Genomic DNA, 20,851 nt, shown 5'->3' with positions numbered 1-20,851 from the left:
CAATCAGCAACCGACCACGGGGATAGCATAGGACCCGGTCAGGCAGCATTTTGTTTTGTTGTGCATGGGGTCACCATGAGTCGGGGGTGGACTTGAGGGCAACTAACAACAGCAGCAGCCATGTGTTTATTCACATGGCCTATTTCTTGAGTGAGTTTTGGTAGCTTACGTCTTTCAAGAAATTGGCCCATTTCATCTGCCTCAACAAATTTACGGGCATAAGGTTGACAACAATGGACTCAAACATACCAACGATCATGAAGATGGCACAGGACTGGGCAACGTTTGGTTCTGTTATACATAAGGCCACCATGAGTCAGTCAGAGCTGACTTGATGGCAGCTGACAAAAAAAAAAAAAAAAAAGTGTCCCTTTATTACCTTTAAGTGTATATTAGATCAGTAGTGATGTCTCCTCTTTCATTTCTGTTACTGATTACTTGTGTCTCCTCCCTTTTATTTTTTTTTTTGGATCAGCCTGATGAGAACTTTTATCAATTTTATTGACTTTCTCAAAGAACCAGCTTTTGGTTTCATTGCTTTTCTGTATTTTTCTATTTTCAACCTCATTCATTTCTGCCCTATTCTTTGTTTCATGCTTTCTGCTTGCATTTGTTTTTATTTTCTCTTTCTCTAATTTCTTATTGGAGAAGCGTAGGTTACTAATTTCAGCACTTTTTTTTTTCTAGTGTATGTTTTTAATCTTACACATTTTTAACAAGGGTTATATTTAAAATTTGGAGATTCCTCATGGTTTATCAGGAAAGCTTCCTGAAAGAACGGGGTCCATGAGGCACATAAAAGAAAATTTTTGCTGAATGTTTATTAAGTATAAGAGAAAATAACAATCTGGCAGGGACAGGAATAGTTATAAGTTCTTGTTTATTGATGAAAATACGATAAAAGGAAGAACATTAAAGGTAAACTGAAAGGCACATTATTTTCCACTTAACAATTATACACTCGTATTTTATTAAAACAGTGATATTAGTGATGGTGATGAAAATCTCTGTGCAGTTGCTGCTGACGAGAACAGTGTGTGACTGCCCTGTACACACTCACATGCCTTTTTGAAGACATCGTCACGCTGCAGACCATGTCTGATGAACGTTACCTGCCCAACCTTCCTCTTTCGCTTGCGGCTGCTATACTTACTAATACTGGAGAAGCCTGTGTCTGCTTTGCTGATCCTTATGCTTTCTTTTCCTCTTTTCCTGCAGAGATGTTGAGGCGATTGTCAGGATTAGCAAATATTGTTTTTCATGAATTATCAGGAGATGGCAGTTATCAGGATACGGGGCCTCCCTTGGATCCTGTGAGTAACTCTCTTCTGACTTAAACCAATGAGACAGATGTTCCGTGTACTTCTGAGGAAAAGAACTTCGGAAGGGAGCCTGCAGGCTTCCTTGTGCTGGGTGGAAGAGAGTATTAAGAAGAATATTGAGATTTATAAGTGATCTCTTTGTACGTTTGTAGCAGAAGAGCCACAGTGATGGGAACAAGCCCTGGATGAGATTTGAAAGACCTTTTCTAGTTTTTTCCTCTGAGGCTTGTTTAGTGCTGGCTGGTTTTAACTCCTCCTCTTCCATATGTGTATATATATGTATGTATGTGTATATATACCTATATGTATGTGTATTTGTACATACATATGTGTGTATTTACACATACACATATGTATGTGTGTATATGTACATATATGTATGTGTGTATTTACACTTACATATATGTATATGTACATATATGTATGTGTGTTTATATGTACATATATGTATGTGTGTGTTTATATGTACTTATATGTATGTGTGTGTATATATATATATATACATATACATACGTATGTGTATGTATGTGTATATATATATCTTCTTATTCCATAGGAAAGGTTTAAAGGACAAATGGGGGAACTGGAGTACCCTTTGAGTTTGAGCATATCTGTTTGCTTTTATAAATTCATCTACCACTTCTCTAATAGCTGAAATGTTGTATTTTTGGAAGGCCAGATAATGAATCAAAACAAGTTCTTTAGTTTTCTGAAAAGATAAGCATTATTGCTTAGTGGTTAAGAGCATTTTATACAACTACTCTCTTAGTTTTAAGTTTTGGGCTCCTCCATTTCACGGCTGTGATCTTTGTTTCTCTTTTATTTTTCTCTTTGATAAAATTGGCATAATAATACCTTAAATGAAATAATTTGCAAAATTAAAAAAAATTTTGTTTGTCAAATGCTTAACACTTACTTAATACTCAATACATGTAATGGCTTTGATGATAATAACTGGATCAGAGTTGGAAAGATTTCTTAAATCTGAAAGAATGTAAGCTGGGCAAAAGAGATGATGAAGTTGGAATGAAGAGACTCCTGTTTGCAAACTAATACCTTTTCTCTGAGGCACTGAAAACTTTTTGTCTAAATACTAGGAAATACAGCAAGAACCTGAGATGGAATTTAATACAACACGGGAGGATATTCTGGAACGGCTGGTGGAGGAGCTGAAGGAGGTTATTAGACAGAAGGATATTGAGCTACAGCAGAAGGATGAGGCCCTTCAGGTACTATTGCTTTTGTTTTTTCTTGCTAAGCATTTGATAAAAGACAGATACACCGTTCTCTTAGATTTTTCTCTTTACTGAGATGGTTAGAGCATCTGATTCCTCTTCCTCTAATATTATAAAATGATGCCCGCTGCAAATAACTTATTATATGCTAGATAAATAGTGAACAAACATTTATGCATTTACCATCCTTCTTTCCCTCAGGAAGAAAGAAAAGCCGCCGATAGCAAAATTAAAAAAATAAAGCTTCATGCTAAAGCCAAAGTAGCTTCTCTGAATAAACACATAGAAGAAATGAAGGCACAAGGAGGGACAGTTCTGCCTGCAGAATCTCAGTCAGAGCAGCAGCTCTCCAAGGTACGGTGACTGGTCTTCACTGATCCCAAACGTTTCTAAAGCTAAAGTAATGAAGCACTAAACGCTGGCCTTTCTTACGGAGCTTGCGGTCCAGCTGGACTACGGGCCACACACAGGAGGAATACAAGGCTTATAGAAAACATGGACGCAAGACACCACTTGTGGCCTAGACTTTTAGGGACTTCAGTGAAGCTACCAGGAAGAAATAAGTACTGATGTGAGGCATTAAGAAAGGAAAGGCACATACTTTTTGGAGATGTTTCACCATTGGTTAGAGGATTAAGCTGGATAGCCTCCAAGGTTACTCCCAGCTCCAAAGTTCTTTAATTCACTGACTTGGTGCAGAATATTCTGTGTCCTCATATGGCCGCAGAGGGTGAATTAAAGTTTCATGTGTTGTGGGCTGAATTTACTCTGCCTGATTACCTTGAACTCCCTAAAAAGCAGGCCTTCTAGGTTTATGATTGCCATGAACAAAACAGCTTAGGGTTGGGAATGAAGAGGAGTAAGGAAAAGTGTTGTCCTTTGATGAACAGAGCGTTGTCCCAGTACTTATTTTCATTGCCTTTCTTCTGTGGTTAAACCCCAGCAGTTCACATTCAGCCAGTCACTTAGATAACAAGAAGCTTCAGCTTTGTGGGGAGTTTGATATAACAGGGAGGCAGGCAGGTAACAGGTATACACTATAGCTGTAGAGTTAGACTAAATTCTTTATAGAAAATCTTTTCATGTTCTTAATCTTAACTCTGCTTTACCCTTTGACCTACTAGTATTCTTTTTCTCCATTTTCTTGGTTCTTGAACAACGAGGTATTAATCAGTTGTCTAGGCACAACCTTTGGGGTTGTCTCCAGAATCCTCGTTAGTCTTTCCTTTCTAATGCTCAGAAGACATTACTTTTCCTGAATTAGTAGCTGTATTTACTTCTCAAAGCTTATTCTAAAAACTTGCCTGAATTTTCTCAGATAATTTCTTCATGTTGATTCTCCTTTTCTTTTTGGTTTTCCTCTGGTAATTCTTTCCTCTCCTGTCTGTCATAGTATCAACCTGCCTTTCTCCGTGTTGATTTATTTCTTCTAATTTCCTCTCTGCTGTGTTGTTAGATTTTAAAATTAATCATTTTATACTTTGTTGTTTTTTAGCTCTGAAACCTTAAATCAGCATCTTAAAGCCTCACTACCTTCTTCTATTAAATAAAAGGACTAGATTAAATAATTTCTAAGTTCCAACAATCAGTTGTAGCAGCCCTTTACTCAGTACAGAGCTAGGTGTTCTGAGGACAATATAGTTGAAGAAATGATAGCAATCCTCAGATGCTTAACTATTACGTGGAGGAAAGCATAGAATTATTTTGTGTAGTTTCAGTAAGCAGAACTAGGTTCATTTGAGGGGTGAATTCAAATGGCAGAATCTGGTTCAGTCTAAGGACGAACTTTAGGGGAAAAAATGGAAAGAATTTGATGTTCCCCTCACTGGCTCTTTTCCAACATTTTGCCCCTCACTTAAAAGCAGCTGTGGTTACCTGAACTCTGTCCTCTAGTTCTTCCAGTCAGTAAGACTGGGTTTTCTGTTGTTTTAGTCCTGCATGGTGCTGACTGGTCTTGACCTCAGACTAAAAGCTATAAAAGTGGGAAGCTCACCCAGTGCCTTTTCTAACTATTGACTCCCTGCTTTTGGTTGCTTTCCAGTGTCTTCCGATAACTGCTGTCTATGTTATCCAGAGTTTATAGTTGTTAGCTGGGGGAGGGTTGGTCTAATAGGAGCTACCTGGCCATACTGAAAATGGAAAACGCTAAGATTCTTGCCTTATTGTTAGGTCAGCTGTTACTTTTGCTCCTGTCAGCTTGTTTGAATCTCACAACATCTTGTTCTTTCTTCACCTCTAATCTGTTTCATTTCTGCTGTAGCTTGGAAAATTAAATACAGTTGTTTGAATCATGTGTAAAATATCATTAAATTCATCCTGAGAAGTAACTTAATTAGTACTTAATTGGTTTTTAATGCATGAACTTTATGATACTTATTTTAGCTGTTTGGGCCCCTTATTTGAATATTTTACTGGTTCTCCTGTATTTTATATAGTTGGGGTAGGAGTGTGAAAGAGTAAGAGATATACTAATTTATAAGAATACCAAATTTAGATGATACAAATACTGAGTAACATTTTTAAATGATCATTATGTGCTCCTGTTAATATTTTTGGTTTATGATCTAATGACTGCCTATGAACTAATTAGTTTAGGAGCTAATGACTGATTTCTTATATTCAAATAGATTTTTGATGAGCCCTGGAAAATGATTAATTTTATACTTGTTTAGCTTTTTGTTTGTTAGCTCCAGGGCTTAGTTTTGTGGGGGTGAAGGTGAGAGAGGGTCACTGGGGAAGAAACATGTCAACATTTCCTGTTAGATCATCCTTTTTCATTCCCCTTAAGAACAGAAAAATAAATAATTAAATCTGTCAGCATAGTTACAGTCTACTAATCTTTTAAGGGAAAATTCGAATACCTTGGAGCCAGATGAATGAACCCTTAGAAGGAATGATGATTTGAGCTAAGAGTGTGAGAATGAAGAAGATGGACTAATCAAAGAATTATAGACGGAGGATTGATAAAACTTTACAATCAAATGGTTATATAGGGAAAATTAGAGAAAAGACCAATTGTATATTAATGGTAATTCTTTTGCATAAATGACTTTATCTCCTATATTTTCAGCATGACAAGAGTTCTACAGAGGAAGACGTGGAAATAGAAAAGATAAAACATAAACTTCAGGAGAAGGAAGAACTAATTAACAGTTTGCAAAGCCAGCTTATCCAGGCACAGGCAGAGCAAGCTGCACAGGTAGGGGTGTAAGTCACCTCATAACCATTAAAAAACCCGTTGCCGTCGAGTCAATTCCAACTCATAGTGACCCTATAGGACAGAGTGGAACTGCCCCATACGGTTTCCAGGGAGCACGTACTGGAGTAGAACAGCCGACCTTTTGGTTAGCAGCTGTAGCTCTTAACAACTATGCTACCAGTGTTTCCACGTAACCATTAAAAAAAAAAAAACCATTAGGGTAATGTAATTACTAAACCCCAATGGATTATTACATGACAGGTTTTTCTAGATGCCCAACGGATAGCTATCTGTCCATCCGTTCGTCTGTCTATTGGTTAATCAATCAGTCTGTCTTCTTTCCTTCCTTTCTCTCTTTTTTAAATCCAGTAATTTTGCTAGAATATGTGTTGGTGTTTGTCATTCCAGGTTGATATTTTTAGGTACCCAGTATGTTCTTTCAATATATGGCTTCAAATGTTTTTATTTTCTTGAATTATATAACTTGAAGTATTTGGTCTCTTCCTTTGCTTTGCTTTTCTTCTTTAGGGACTTCTGTTCTCTGTATCTTTGATTATCTTCGGTATTTGTCACTTTTGCTCAATTTCTTTATTTAAAATTTTGTTTGCTTCTTAAAGTTTCTTCTTTTTTTTTTTTTTCCGTTTTCCCTTTATATCTTTTAAGGCATTATATATTGTGTTTATTTATTTTTGTGTTCCCTTTTGTTTTGTCTTCTTTTCTGAAATGATTTTTTCTTTTAGATAGAATTCTTCCTGAATTCTGTCACCTAATTTCTGAGTTTTTCTAATTCTGATTTGTATAGTTCTTTCATGTCTTATATAATTTTCTTACAAAAAATTTTTAACTCCTTTTGAAATAGGTTATAATTTTGATGTTTTGAGCATGACTCTGTCCTACTTTTACCCCGGTAGGCATGTTTTTCTGCTCCTTATTCTTTTTTTTTTTTTTAATGACAATTTTATGTGGAATTTGACCCTGATACTTTTGTATTTCTCATGCTTATTTTTGTGTGAAATTAGTTTTCCTGATCTTTTAGAAGGAGGCTTTGTTCAGGAAAGCTTTTCTTACTTAACACCTCCTCCTCTTCTGTTGTTCTGTGTAGTGTTCAGAGATACACGGCTGGATTTCTGAGATTTCCTGGCTCTTTTTCCTCCTTTACTTTGGTCTGTAGCAGCACTGTCCAATAAAATATAGCACAAGCTACATATATAATTTTACATTTTCTAGCAGCCACATTACAAAAGGTAAAGAAGAAACAAGTGAAATTTTAATACTGTAGTTCATTTAACCCAATATATTTAAAACATAATTTCACTGTTAATACATTTTCTGTTATTTTACATTCTTTTTTTCATTAAGTCTTTGAAATTTGATGTGTATTTTACATTATATCTTAATTTAGATGCAAAATTTTCACTGGAAATACTTCATCTGTATTTAGTTTTCATAAAACATAAAGCTGTTAAACTAGATTCACATATTCAAGTCATTCCAAACATGCTTAAAAGCTTTCCAACAACTGAATCAAGTACTAAAACATCATTTTCCTCTAATATTTAAATTTACATCGAAAAACAGGTTTGTCATTTTTGGAAGAATTAATTTGACTTTCAAAAGCATATCAATTTCAAAGCTACATCTATAAAAAATAAAAGCATAGTTCCATACAAAGACTTGTATATGAATGTTTGTAGCAGCTTTATTTATAATATCCAAAAACTGGAAATAACTCACATGTCCACCAACAGGTGAATCGATAAACTGTGGTATATCCATACAATGGAATAGTACTTAGAAATAAAAAGGAATTATTGATACGTGCAACAATGTGGATGAATCTCAATTATGCTGAGTGAAGAGTACGTAGTAAATTACAAAAAAGAAGACATAATGTCTATTCAATTTATATAAAATTCTAGGAAGTGCAAACTAGCCTATAGTGATAGCAAATCAGAGAGTTGATGGGTTTATTCATTTGAATGTGATTTTTGGGTGTGTCCAAATGTCCGAACACCAAATTGTACAGTTTAAATATATGCCATTTATTGTATCGATTATATTTTAATAAAGCTGTTTAAAAAAAGATTCTGAGCTATATATATTCACTATGAGTATTCTTAACATCAGATTCAATGGGGTTATTGCATATATTGAAAAGCAATTATAAATTTTTCTATATTAACGAAACTTTCTTGTAATTTTTGCAACCAATTTACATAATATTTTTGATTACTATTAAAATCATCTGTGTTTGATTCATGTTAAAAAAATGCATGAAATTATTATTACTGATTTGTATTAGAAGTTTCAGTTTCAACTAGTTTCCATGCCTGAATAGGTAAGCCACAAACTAAATTTTCCTTTCATTTTAGTTTCAAATTTAACTCATTTATACATAGTATGATATAAATGAGAGAACAAAAATCATGCTGCCTTTTTTGTGTTTGATTATTGAATATTTGGTAGGCATTTTTTTTGTTTCAAGAAAATCTTAAATTGGAATTAACCATGTATTTAATCTTTGTAAAACTCTTTCACTATTCAACCAAAGAGAATTGCAGAGAAAACCAGATCATTAATTACATTGTCTTCTTTTTTTTTTCTCTTTCAGTAGTTGCATAAAGTGGTGATAATTCATAACATTTGCACATACATATTGAACAACTTTAGCAACTGTATTCGTAGCACTTTTCTTCAAGCCTGCTTTAGATAATTGAGCATAAATATTTTCAACATGTGTCATACAATGGAGGGAAGAGAAACATTACTCCCTTGTCTAAAAAGTTACATAAATCTTAGTATTTGACCTAACATAGACGCATCTCCATTCATCATGATAGAAATGGGTTCTCTTTTCTATAGCTATCTTAATTTTTATTTGACAGATATAAAAGATTCAAACTATGCCATAAACTTTGTAAGGACACGAATTGACAATATTTCTTTGTAAAAATTTAGAAGTTTTTTTTTTTTTTGAGACAAAATGCACTCAAAGTATTAATTAGACAGTGTCTCTCATATTATACAACTCATGTAATGCTAAAAAACCTACTTGTTATTTTAAAAACTGAATCAGTTGATCTTTTACACTGTTAAGACAGCCTTGAATTTTATTGGTAATTGTTCAGTGGCTTTATTGATGATTTTTCACTTAACATAAAATACCATTTTTAACCTTTCATCATTTTCTAACAAATTTGCATAACAAAGTATAATTTCTTTTACCATATCTCCATCTAAATATAGCTTTTTTTAATATAGAGATCTAAGCTGTTTATAGTTGGCCAAAGTTACAAGCTTGTATCCAGTTAAAAATCTGGTATTGGTAAATTGATAGACCAGTGGAATAGAATTGAGAGTCCACGTCTGTGTCAGTTAATCTTTGACAAGGGTGCTAAATCCATCAAATGGGGAAAGAACAGTCTCTTTAATAAATTATGCTGCAACAACTAGGTTTCCACACGCTAAAGAATGAAGTTAGACCCATACTACCACACACCATATGTAAAAACTAACTCAAAATGGATCAAAGACCTAAATGTATGACCTAAAACCATAAAACCCTTAGAAGAAAACATAGTGGTAGCACTTCAGAACTTAGTTTTCAACAATGGATTCTTAGATATGACACCGAAAGCACAAGCAACAAAAGACAAAATAGATAGATGGGATCTCATCAAAATTTAAAACTTCTGCACATCAAAGACTTTGCTAACAAAGTGAAGAGACAGCCCACAGACTGGGAGAAAATTCTGGGGAACTGTATATCCAGTAAGAGCAGTGGTTAAGTGCTCGGCTGCTAACCAAAAGGTCACCGGTCCAAACTCACCAGCTGTTCCACGGAAGAAACATGTGGCAGGCTGCTTCCATAAAGATTTATAGCCTTGAAAACCCTATGGCGCAGTTCTTCCCTGTTGTGTCAGGTCCCTATGAGTCAGAATAGACTCTATGGCAATGAGTTTGGAGATTTGGTTATATATCCGATAAGGGTTTAATGTCCAGAATATTTAAAGAACTCGTAAAGACAAACAGCCCAATCAGAAAATGGGCAAAGGACCTGAACAGACATTTCACCAGAGGATATTCAGATAGCCAACAAGCACCTGCAGATGCTCAACGTCATTAGCCACTATTGTTACCCTGTGCTGTTGAGTCGATGCCAACTCCTAGCGACCCTATAGGACAAAGTAGAACTGACTCATAGGGCTGCGTAGACTGTACTGTTTTGGGGAGCAGGTTGCCAGGTCTTTTCTCCCACAGAGCGGCTGGTGATTTCAAACCGCTAACCTTTTGGTTAGCAGCCACCGGGCTCCTTCATTAGCCATTAACCCATTAAAAAAAAAAAAAGTTACTGTCGAGTAGATTCTGAGGTAGATGTAAATCAAAACCACAATGAGATACCACTTTACTCCCACTAGAATGACTAAGATTAAAAAAATGGAAAATAACAATTGTTGGCAAGGATGTGGAGAAATCAGAACCTTCCATCATTGCTGGTAGGAAGGCAGAAGAGTATAGCTGCTATGGAAACAGTTTGACAGTTCCTCAAAAGGCTAAACCTAGAGCTACTGTATGACCTAGCAATTCACACATGAATTGCAGCACTATTCACAATAGCCCAAAGTAGAAACAACCCAGATATCTATCCACAGATGAATGGATAAACAAAATGTAGTATATACATAACTGCCATAAAGAGAAATGAAGTCCTGATATATGTCACAACACGGTGAACCTTGAAAAGATGCATTGTATGAGCTCACTAGTAAGTACATAAAATAGGTAAATATATAGAGATTAGAGTTTTAATAGTGGTTACTGGGGATGGGAAAGAGGGGGAATGGGGTGGGGGATTGTTGTTTATTAAGTTTTGTTTATGGGCCTGGAAAACTTGGCAAAGGACATCAGTAATGGTCGCACAACATGATTGATATAATTGATGTCACTGAATTGTAGGTTAAAAATGTTGAATTGGCCAATACGGTGCTATGTTTATTTTCACATAAGAAAAGAATCCAAGCTGTTTATAGTTGGCCAAAGTTATAAGCCTATATCCAGTTAAAAGTCATTTAAATTTTGTTGTTCATTTAATTCTGATTTCAGGTGACTAATTTCCTTAATTCTTTTTGTGACTATTGAGAGGAAACTTGGTGTCAAATTCAGTATATATTTGCTGAAAAAGACTATCTATGAGCTTTACTTTTTTTACACAAGTTTTTTCAATTTGTTCTGCTGCAGCAAATTGTATTTGCTATTGATTATGAAACTTGTGAATACCTTCTAGGCTTTTTTTTCCCCCCCTTACTGTTCTGGTCTTATCTCCACAGGATTCTGCATCAGTAGTATACCTTCATTTTAAACTTAAAGAAGTATCTATACAGATATTATTGAACTAGAAAAGTTATTTACTTATATTATAATTAAAATAATATGCATATGAAATAATATTTCAGTTTCATTACCGATTATGATTTATAGAGATATTAACTATTGCTGATAGTGCTGTCTTTATAAAGTATTCAAATGAACACATTACCAGTATGTAGAAAAAAACCATTCAAGCTGAATGAATTGATCAACGCTGGATGGGGTGATGTGCTTACTAAAACACTACAAACAAGTGTTGGTGAGCACAACAGTATGTTGCGTGATACATCAGATACAGAGAACTGTAGTCATACGTGAACAAAGTTGAATTTAGTGGGAAACTAATTTATACTTCTTCAGTTTTTATATTTAAAATAATTCACATGAAATAAAGATTAAGTTTCTCCGTCGCATTGGGCACGTATCAAGCCCTCCATAGCCCACACGTGGCTAGTTGGTATTGAATTATACAGCACATGTGTAGAGCTTCTCTCCTGTCTTTGTTGTCCCTATTCTGCTGAATTTTGATTTCATTTCTAGCAGTTTCTTTTTAGTGCTGGGTCATGTTCTGGAGGGAGCCTGGTGAGTCAATTTGGAGAGTTTGGAGGGGCCAAATTACTCCGGCTCTTTCATGCTTTATTCTGGACACTTGCGCTTTCCCAGTATTGGAGAAAATGGAACCACCCTCCCTATTTAAGCTGCTGTTCTAAAATTGACCAACTACGCTTTCCAGTAAATACTTAATTGGCTATTTTGGGGTTCTCCTATTGTCTGGGCCGTAAGCTACTGTTCTGCTGCTTCCCTCTGCTCTCACATAGACCTGTCTATGCATGTCTTTTGGCTTTTGGTGGTTTGTTCCTTCTTGCTTGCAGTTTGAGGTGTGGGGACTATCTTCCTCATTTTGTCATAGACATTCCCCATGGGTTTTTGGTTTCACTGCCAAGTGGTGCTCTCTTTCTACTTGAGGATTCAGAGAAATTAAAAAACAGCTGCTACTGCTTCCATCTTCCTCTGACAAATAAATTTTGATAACTGCTTTTTAAAAACCACAGTGGATGTAATTCCCTTTTATGTTAAGTGGAAATTAGGAGGAATATGGTAGGTATTTAGGGCAGATGAGAAAGGGGATGGGTCAAAGAATTAATCATGCTAAATTCTTTTGCTGAAAAAATAATTTTTCTTTGTTCTGTGTCTTCAGTTGGATAAGAATTCTGCAGAGTTGGAAGAATTTGTAAGGATGAAGCAACATCTCAAAGAGAAGGATGAACTCATTAGCACTTTGCAAGCCCAGCTCAGCCAGACCCAGGCAGAGCAAGCTGCACAGGTAGGAGTGGGAGGTACCTCACAATGATTAGGATGAAGAATCATGCAAGTCCAATGGATTGCTACTAACAAGTCAATTTAGACAGTCACTTTAGATAAACCTTAGTAGGTAAAAGTATAGTAGCTAGAGTAGAAATTAGAAGGGAGATGTGGTAGGTAACTATGTTGCTAGGGAACACCATCTAACTACCAAGAAGCCTGGCGAAGTATTATTCACCTTGATGAATTTACCACAGCCTAGTTGCTGACTGTTCCTTAGTTCTGTAGGCCCAGAAACTAGATTTTAATAGCACACAGAAGTCCAGTCTCTTAGGAATAGGCACATGCTAACTAAGTTCAAAAGAGACTGGTAGATAAACCAAAATACTATTTAAACATAAGAATTAGAAATACAAACAATTAAGTCTGTTCTTGCTCTGTAGTGATATCTGAGTAGAAAGTTACAGTATAATCAGGAGATTGCTTAGTGAGCATGCCGTCAGAAAGTGGTGTAGGTTATGTGAATGATCGTTACATGGCATGTGACATTCTTCACATTATTTCTGCCATCAGGACCAGACTGTTTGGACTAGCACTCTCAACTCTATTTTTCTAATTTCCTGGTTGACCTCCAATATTTTTCTTTTGGCAATGCTTTTGACCCATGAAATGTTTTTTCCCCCCAGAATGCCTTTGCACATAGCTAATCTTATCTATCAGGTCTTTATCTTACGGACAACTTGCAGTATTAGAGGTGCATTCTGTCTGTAGGTGGCCTACTGTTACATATACAGTTAAAATTATGTATCCTGCAATTCTTAATTTTACCTATTAGCCTTTATTGTTTCCTTTTTATATACAAGTACTATATACAGTGTAGTTTGGAGAAGTACAAAACATGACTCTTACCCAACAAGTTGCTCAAAATATGGAAAGCCAAGACATATTGAATACGTTAACAGATCTATTAAAATGCAAGCCATTCAGAATAAGCGCTAAAGTGAGTAGCAACACAAACTAAAAGTGTTTCAAGATGTAAAAGAGGTTACTATGGGTGTGACAGTCCAGGAAGGTTACATGGAAATAATAGGATGTAGGCAGAACCTAGATAAAAAAATATTCTAGATAAGGTGGGGGAGATATTTTAGTTGTGGGGAATGGTAAGAGCAAAGACTCCAAGAGGAAAAAAAAATGTGGCACATTGACAGGAAAGGATGTGTAGGTATGTTTGAGTAATGAAAAGACACCTATGCCTGCATGGGATTCCAAATTCATAGTGAGATCAGAATTTATATCATCAAAAATTTTTGAAGATTGATACCAAGGAGAACCAAGGTCAATTCAAGGCGTCACCAATTGAGAAATTGGCAGTAGTTGAAGAACTGTTGATCAACATACTCAACCATAGACCTTCAGGAAACAAATAAGCAGACACACACACACACAACCTAAAAAACAGAACAAAATAAAAACCTTGATAGCAGCTCACAATCAACCCGTTTATTTCCATTTCGCTCTGTTAAGAGCCAATTACAAATGTGCATGACCTAGAAGCCTGCAAGGCGTGACAGCTGAAAATAGCTGTCTGGGGAGGTGGTGTGGGTTTGGAAGCACACCAAATTTTTTGGTAAAAGCAATGCTTTGAAAATAAGACTGGAACGATCGAGTTGTATTTCCAGTTGTAGATAATCTTGAATATAAGACACTTTAGTTTGAACTTTAACTTAAAGGGCATGAGAATTTCATTGAAAGTTTTTGAGCATGGATGTGATTTCGAAAGAAGTGTCTAGGACTTAACAGAAATCTGACTTCATTTTCTAAGTTTAATAGTCTAATCTCCTCAGAACTTTAAAAAACATACACATCAAACTTTTATATCTTTATTTAAAGCATTTCTGGTAACCATGCAAGTATAATTTTTCATTGAATTTTATGTTAAGCTGGTTTTTGAGTTAGAGAATAGGTCTTCTCTCACATTTGGAAGTTACCGTCAGGCCTAACTGTCTCTCTCCCAAGATTCTCATCCTTAACATTAAAAAATTCTCAAAAAGCTACTGCTTGTCAATTCTCAGAGTCTATCTTTGGAGAGTAGTCTGTGAGTTTTGTTTGTACACTATCCGGGGAGTGTAACTTGTATAGTTTTTCTGGTGTGTGTCTTCAGTTGAGTTCCATGCAGCAGGTGGTCCGAGAGAAAGATGCCCGCTTTGAAACACAGGTTCGTCTTCATGAAGATGAGCTGCTTCAGTTAGTAACCCAGGCAGATGTGGAAACACAGATGCAACAGGTGTGTTGCTAAAACTTAGTAGAATGATTATCATTTTGGTTAACATTTAACAAAATCATAGCCGTCACTTTTCTACCCTTATCCACTACTCTTCTGTTGGTCTTAGCGTGATCCTTAGTTGGCTTCTCTTTGGTGTCCTTGTCTTCCTGTTGCATATTATTTATTTTTTTCTTATCCTTGCCTTACCTTTTACCCCTCTCATCAGGTTGTTAGAGAGCCCTGGTGGCGCAGTGGTTAAGCGCTCAGCTGCTAACGAAACGGTTGGCAGTCGGAACCCATCAGCCACTGCGGGAGAAAGATGTGGCAGTCTGCTTCTGTAAAGAGTTACAGCCTTGGAAACCCTGTGGGGCAGTTCTACTCTGCCCTGTAGAGTTGCTATGAGTCAGGATTCTACTCGACAGAATGGGTAATCAGGTTGTTGGTACTAAAAAAACTGAGTTTAATTGGAGAATGTATGTGGAAGTCAGAAATTGGTTTCTCTTCCGTTTGCTCATCGTAACTAAGTTTCAACCAATGAAGCCAGTTTTAAACTTTCAAAAGAATTAAAGCGATTTGCAAGCTTGAAGTCTTTTATTAAATCAATAGTTCTTACTTCCTAGAAAAATTTATTGAGTGTATTTTGAAAATTGGCTTCATTGTTTTTGAGTTCGTTATCTACTAACTCAAAGGTATTTGTTTTTACTTATGTATAGTGCGGGTTAGTGCAGTGCGGTACCCAAAGGCACTCCTGTAGTACCTGCTGGTTGATTCATTTAACTGTTTTTGAGAGAAAACTTTTTCCGAATTCTAAGCAGTCATTCAGCTTACAACACTTAACTAAACTTTCAGAATATACCAGTTTCCTAAATAGTATGTTAATTATATATGTATATCATTATTTATTCAGCAAATGTTTATTGAGAGTCTACCCATTGCACTACAGAAGGAGAAGACAGTTTTTGTCTGCAGAAAAGGTTCTTTTTGGCGGATGAGATACACACATACCTGTGTCTTTTAGGTACAGAACACTGGCTATAGCCTTTTGAAAGTGTCATTTTTCTGTTATAAAAAGCTCCCTAATTCATGGACTTGCTTGTATCTGACTTTGGTTGTTGTCATTGCTCTGGAGAAGGCATTTTTGGACATTCTTTGTTCCGCTGGATGGGGCGCATGGCATGCTGGTGTCTCCCTCTTCAATCTGTCATCTTCAACATCCAGGAATCTTTAGTACACAAATGTACATGACATTTGGAAAGGTAAGCAGATAACAGTGCTCATCTGCTGGGACATTATATCTAAAATGTTTTCTTGTCAGAACTTGAGGGTGTTGCAGAGGAAGCTTGAAGAGCATGAGGAGGCCCTGTCTGGTCGTGCTCAAGTGGTGGACTTGCTGCAACAGGAGCTGAATGGTGCCGAACAGCGCAACCAGGTACCTAAGGACTTTTACTGCCTGCCTTGGGAATAAGAAGCCTTGGTGGCCCAGTGGCTAAGTGCTTGGCTACTAACCAAAAGGGTGGTGGTTCATACCACCAGCTGCCCCACGGGAGGAAAGATGTAGCATTCTGCTTCCAGAAAGATTACAGCCTTGGAAACCCTATGGGGCAGTTCTGCTCTGTCCTGTGGGGTTGCTATGAGTTGGAATCAACTTGACAGCAGTGGGTTTGGTTTGGTTTGACCTTGGGAATATTCACTTCCACTTTAGTTTTCCAGGCTGTTGTTGTTAGGTGCTGTCGAGTCGGTTCTGACTCGTAGCCACCCTGTGTACAACAGAACGAAACGCTGCCTGGTCCCGCACCATCCTCAGAATCATTGTTATGGTTGAGCCCATTGTTGCAGCCACTGTGTCAGTCTATCTTGGTGAGGGTCTTCCTCTTTTTCACTGACCCTCTCTACGAAGCATGTTGTCCTTCTCCAGGGACTGATCTCTGCTGATAACGTGTCCAAACTATATGACACATAGTCTCGCCATCCTTGCTTCTAAGGAGCATTCTAGTTCTATTATAAGCTTTCAAAGAATAGACGGTATTTATTCTTTCAACAAATACCTTGTGGCTCAGTGATGGTGATACAATAATGGGTAAAAGAGACACAGTTCCTTCCTTCATAGAACTAACATTTCATATCTTTTGTGGTTACTCTTTCCTTTTTGATCTTAGGTTTAGGATCCTAAAAAAACCCTTTGCCAATGAGTCAATTCCAACTCACAGCAACCCTATAGGACAGAGTAGAACTGCCCCATGGGGTTTCCAAAGCTGTAGATCTTTATAGAAGCAGTCTCCTACATCTTTCTCCTGTGGAGCGGCTGGTGGGTTCAAACCACCAACCTTTTGGATAGCAGCCAAGTGCTTTAACCACTGCACCACCAGGGCTCCTTTTAGGGTTCGAGGGTCTCTCAAAGAAATGTCATATTTCCCTTGATTCTAAAGGTGATCAAGGATGCTGATGTTAAAAAATTTAAAACTGAAGTATCCCATTTCCTGACTATAACGCATCTTGTCATTCCCTTTCCCCAGTTATCCCAACCTTCATTCTCATTGAGATCTCATTATTCTTCTATTTTGTTCTTCTAGTGTATTAGTTATTTCTTGACCTCTCTCCTTTCCCTGTCCTATATGGGCCAGTGCTTGACCATTTGGACTGCTCTTTTTACCAGTCCTTAGATTGCCTGTTCCCTGTCCTATCACATCCAAGTAGCCACACTTGATGCAGAATCAGTGCTACAGTTCATATTCTTTACTTGTTCACCTGGGTGCTGAGTGCTGTTGGAGCAAATCATCTCCTCTCTTCTTAATTTTCAACTCTTCTTCTTGAGAAGGACTTTTTTCTCTAGCATAGAAGCATGTTCCCATTTCTTCCATTGTAACAAAACCCATACCCTGACCTTGAGGCTCCTCTCTGACTCTCATCATATAAAAACATTGAGTCGATTCCAACTCATGGTGACCACATGTGTGTCAGATAGATGTGTGCCATAGGGTTTTCGGTGGCTGTTTATTTGGAAGTAGATTGCTGGAATTTCTTTTGAGGTACCTCCGGGTAGACTCGAACCTCCAGCCTTTTGGTTAGCAGTGAAACATGGTAACAGTCATACCACCCAGGGACTATAAAACCAGTTGCTGTCGAGTTTATTCTGATTTTAAATTCCAGTTGTGCCACTTTCTATCTTTGTGACTTCCAGCAAATTGTATGTTACTACAGCCTTAAAAACCCTGTGGAACAATTCTACTCTGCATACATGGGGTCAGGTTGCCATGAGTCAAAGTTGACTTGATGACAACTAACAACAACACTAGTACTACAAATACAACACTGTAAGTACTACTTTTATTCTCATTTCACAGGTAAATTCTAACATAAAGAAGATAAGTAACTTGCCCTGGTTGATTCATTAGGCTTCAGATTTTTCATTGGTAAAATGAAAGTAATGGTATTTACATCTTATATAAACATAAGAATCACTAGCAGATACATAAGAATCACCCAGGGATCTTGTTAAACTGTAGATTCTGATTCAGTATATCTGGAGTGGAAATGCAAATCCTCGGCAGGAGGTCAAATTGGAATGAACCAGTTCGAAGCCCTGCATGAGGGTTTATCTTTTTTTTTTTAGGTTCTCCTTCAGCAGCTACAGGAGATGGAGGCTGAGCAAAATACTTTAAGGAACACTCTGGAAACAGAAAGACAGGAGTCCAAGACTCTGTTGGAAAAGATGGAACTTGAAGTGGCAGAGAGAAAATTATCCTTCCATAGCCTTCAGGAAGAAATGCATAATCTTTTGGAACAGCTTGAGCAAGTAAGCCAAGCCCAGGCTGCAGTGGAGTCAGAGTACAGAACCTTGGAGCAGAAGTACAGAGCCGAAATGGAAGACAAGACTGCGCACATTTTGAGTCTTCGGCAGACCAAACAAGAACTGCAGTCTTCCTGTGATACTCTCAAGGATCAGAATTCCAAGCTCCTCCAAGAGAAGAACGAACAGTCAGTCCAGTCAGCCCAGGCAATTCAGCAGCTGGAAGGTCAGTATTTGATTGCCTTTGAAACCTACATCTCTAGCACCTGAGTGGCTCCTACTTCTGATTTTCAGGGATCTGTTAATGACATTTTCATTTTCTCAAAACAATTGAATCAAAAGAAATAATTAAGAAAGGCATCTTCCTATGCCCTTTGTTGCATTTTTTTCCTGCCTCTGACTGAAGTTATAATCTGGCTTAACACTATAGTTATTATAGTACTAAAGACTATTGATAGTGACATGCTAGATATTAGAATGCTGTGTGAAAGTTGACTCTGGCTTGGAGGGTTCAGCAACAGAAATCAGTAGAATTTGCATTAGCTTGTGGAGAAAGCCCCAGCCAGATTGGAAACTTAGGTTGGGAGACCTGAATTGCATGGAGTTATCCTTAGATCTAAAAGGGATCTGAATGCTTTTTGTTTCGGTGAGAATTTTTTTTTAAAGAAAACTTACTCTTTAAAAAGGTTTAAAGAAACCTTATTTTTTAAAGTGTGTTACCATAAAAGCAATATAAGTCTCAAAAAAATTAAACATTTTAGAAGCTTGTAAGTTTGAAAGTGAAACTCCCTCAACACCACTACTCCATCTCACCACTCTTCGTCAAATGAGAAGCTCTGTTAATAGATCGGTGTGTATCTAAAGGAAAGACTTTTCATAGAGTTACTAAGTTAAAGATTTGTATTGAAGAACTGAACATTAACCAAAAGCCTGGAGGGCCTTACACAGGAGCAGTGTGTTACCTGAGCACACTGTGCTCTTAACAACCGAACCATGTTCTTTTTCAAAACCACGCTGTGGAATCTTGGAGAAACCCATAGAACCTGAGGGGAGAGTGGACAAAATAAAACAAAAATGGCAAAGCTATTTTCAAGGGGGAAAGGAAAACAACTTTTTTTCAAAATGCCTTGGGCTATTTTATTGTGCTTCTGAAGGAAGTGTGGGTCCCTGAGGTGCTCTTTGGTCCATGAATGGTTTATTGAGGTGCCCTTTGGGCCTCGAGAGCATTTAAACAGTTGAAATAAAAATGTTGCCATTGGCATTACAATTTTAAGTAAGGTAATTGAACAGATATGTCCCTAAAAATAGAAGATAATAACTCACTAAGTTTCAGACTAGAGGCAGAAACCTTTTCTCCTTATTTATTTCCTTTTCTTTAGATCAGCTCCATGAAAAATCCAAAGAAATTAGCCAATTTCTAACTAAACTAACCTTGGAAAAACATGAAACAGCATGTCAGACTTCTCTCCCGGATGTTTCTACTGAGGACGTACAGGTAATCCAGTGTGAACTCCTTATGAATCTGATCTGTTTGTTCTGTCTATAGTTGGGTTTTCTAATGAGGATTTATTCCAGAAAGCAGTATAAGCCTCCTGCCTTTCCTACCTGATAAAAAGCTTTTTGGGGGCAATTCCATATGTAAAGAATTATGAAATGCATTAATGTAGTGTCTCAGCAACTAATAATGAGAATAAAAATGATCTTGGGTGTGTTTCTAAGGTCTTAGAAATGTGGATCAGAGATAGATCGTTACTTTTACCTTACAATCAGTTTTCCCAGTTCAGAAGACAGTTCTGTTTTTGGTAGACTCAGATGTGATCAGGCTTAGGGTATACAATTCAGTCTAACTAAACTCATTAAGTCTATTATAGAAATCATAATGTTCTCATTTTTTAATTAACAGTAAAAAATTTGATTGCCGAAGTGGCTGTTTTGTTCCACAAAATTATCTGTGGGAAGCTAGACTGTAATCACCAGAAGGCTGCTCTATTGAGAGGGAATATCAGAATAAAGGGGGGTAAATTTGATGATCTTAATTGGCTGGTGTCAGAGTGAGATAATGGGGTACATCCATCACCACTGTAAGATTATACTATTCCAGACGGACAGACCTATTGGCTGGCAGAGTCCTGTGGTCCCTGGCAGTGCTTGTTGTTGTTGTTGTTGTTGTTAGGTGCTGTTGAGTTGGTTCCAACTCACAGCCATCCTATGCGCAAGAGAATGAAACACTGCCCAGTCCTGCACCATCCTTAAAATCGTTATTACTATGCTTGAGCCCACCATCGCAGCCAGTGTGTCAGTCCATCTTGTTGACAGTTTTCCTCTTTTTCACTGACCCTCTATTTTACCAGGCATCATGTCCTTGTCCAGGGACTA

General features: G+C 37.0%; 1 protein-coding gene across 8 annotated transcripts in view; it reads left to right on the top strand.

Moving 5' to 3' along the window:
• The window catches only part of GOLGB1 (golgin B1), an 81,051-nt gene that overhangs the window by 12,737 nt on the left and 47,463 nt on the right, over positions 1 to 20,851 (top strand). Inside the window, exons 1-9 of one of the 8 annotated variants that reach the window (XM_049877703.1) lie at positions 877 to 1,313; positions 2,420 to 2,551; positions 2,759 to 2,911; positions 5,628 to 5,756; positions 12,322 to 12,447; positions 14,587 to 14,709; positions 16,004 to 16,117; positions 18,299 to 18,701; positions 19,855 to 19,970. In XM_049877703.1, the coding sequence (XP_049733660.1) occupies positions 1,095 to 1,313; positions 2,420 to 2,551; positions 2,759 to 2,911; positions 5,628 to 5,756; positions 12,322 to 12,447; positions 14,587 to 14,709; positions 16,004 to 16,117; positions 18,299 to 18,701; positions 19,855 to 19,970 (1,515 nt within the window). In that variant the 5' untranslated portion in view covers positions 877 to 1,094. Of the gene's footprint in view, positions 1 to 876; positions 1,314 to 2,419; positions 2,552 to 2,758; positions 2,912 to 5,627; positions 5,757 to 12,321; positions 12,448 to 14,586; positions 14,710 to 16,003; positions 16,118 to 18,298; positions 18,702 to 19,854; positions 19,971 to 20,851 lie in introns of those variants that run through there. The other 7 variants (XM_049877674.1, XM_049877666.1, XM_049877657.1 and 4 more) reach the window with 7 other exon arrangements.

This window comes from Elephas maximus, chromosome 1, assembly GCF_024166365.1.
Source record: "Elephas maximus indicus isolate mEleMax1 chromosome 1, mEleMax1 primary haplotype, whole genome shotgun sequence".
Lineage (NCBI taxonomy): Eukaryota > Metazoa > Chordata > Mammalia > Proboscidea > Elephantidae > Elephas > Elephas maximus.
Note: the sequence above shows the minus strand (reverse complement) of the source record. Positions and strands in the feature narration are given on the sequence as shown.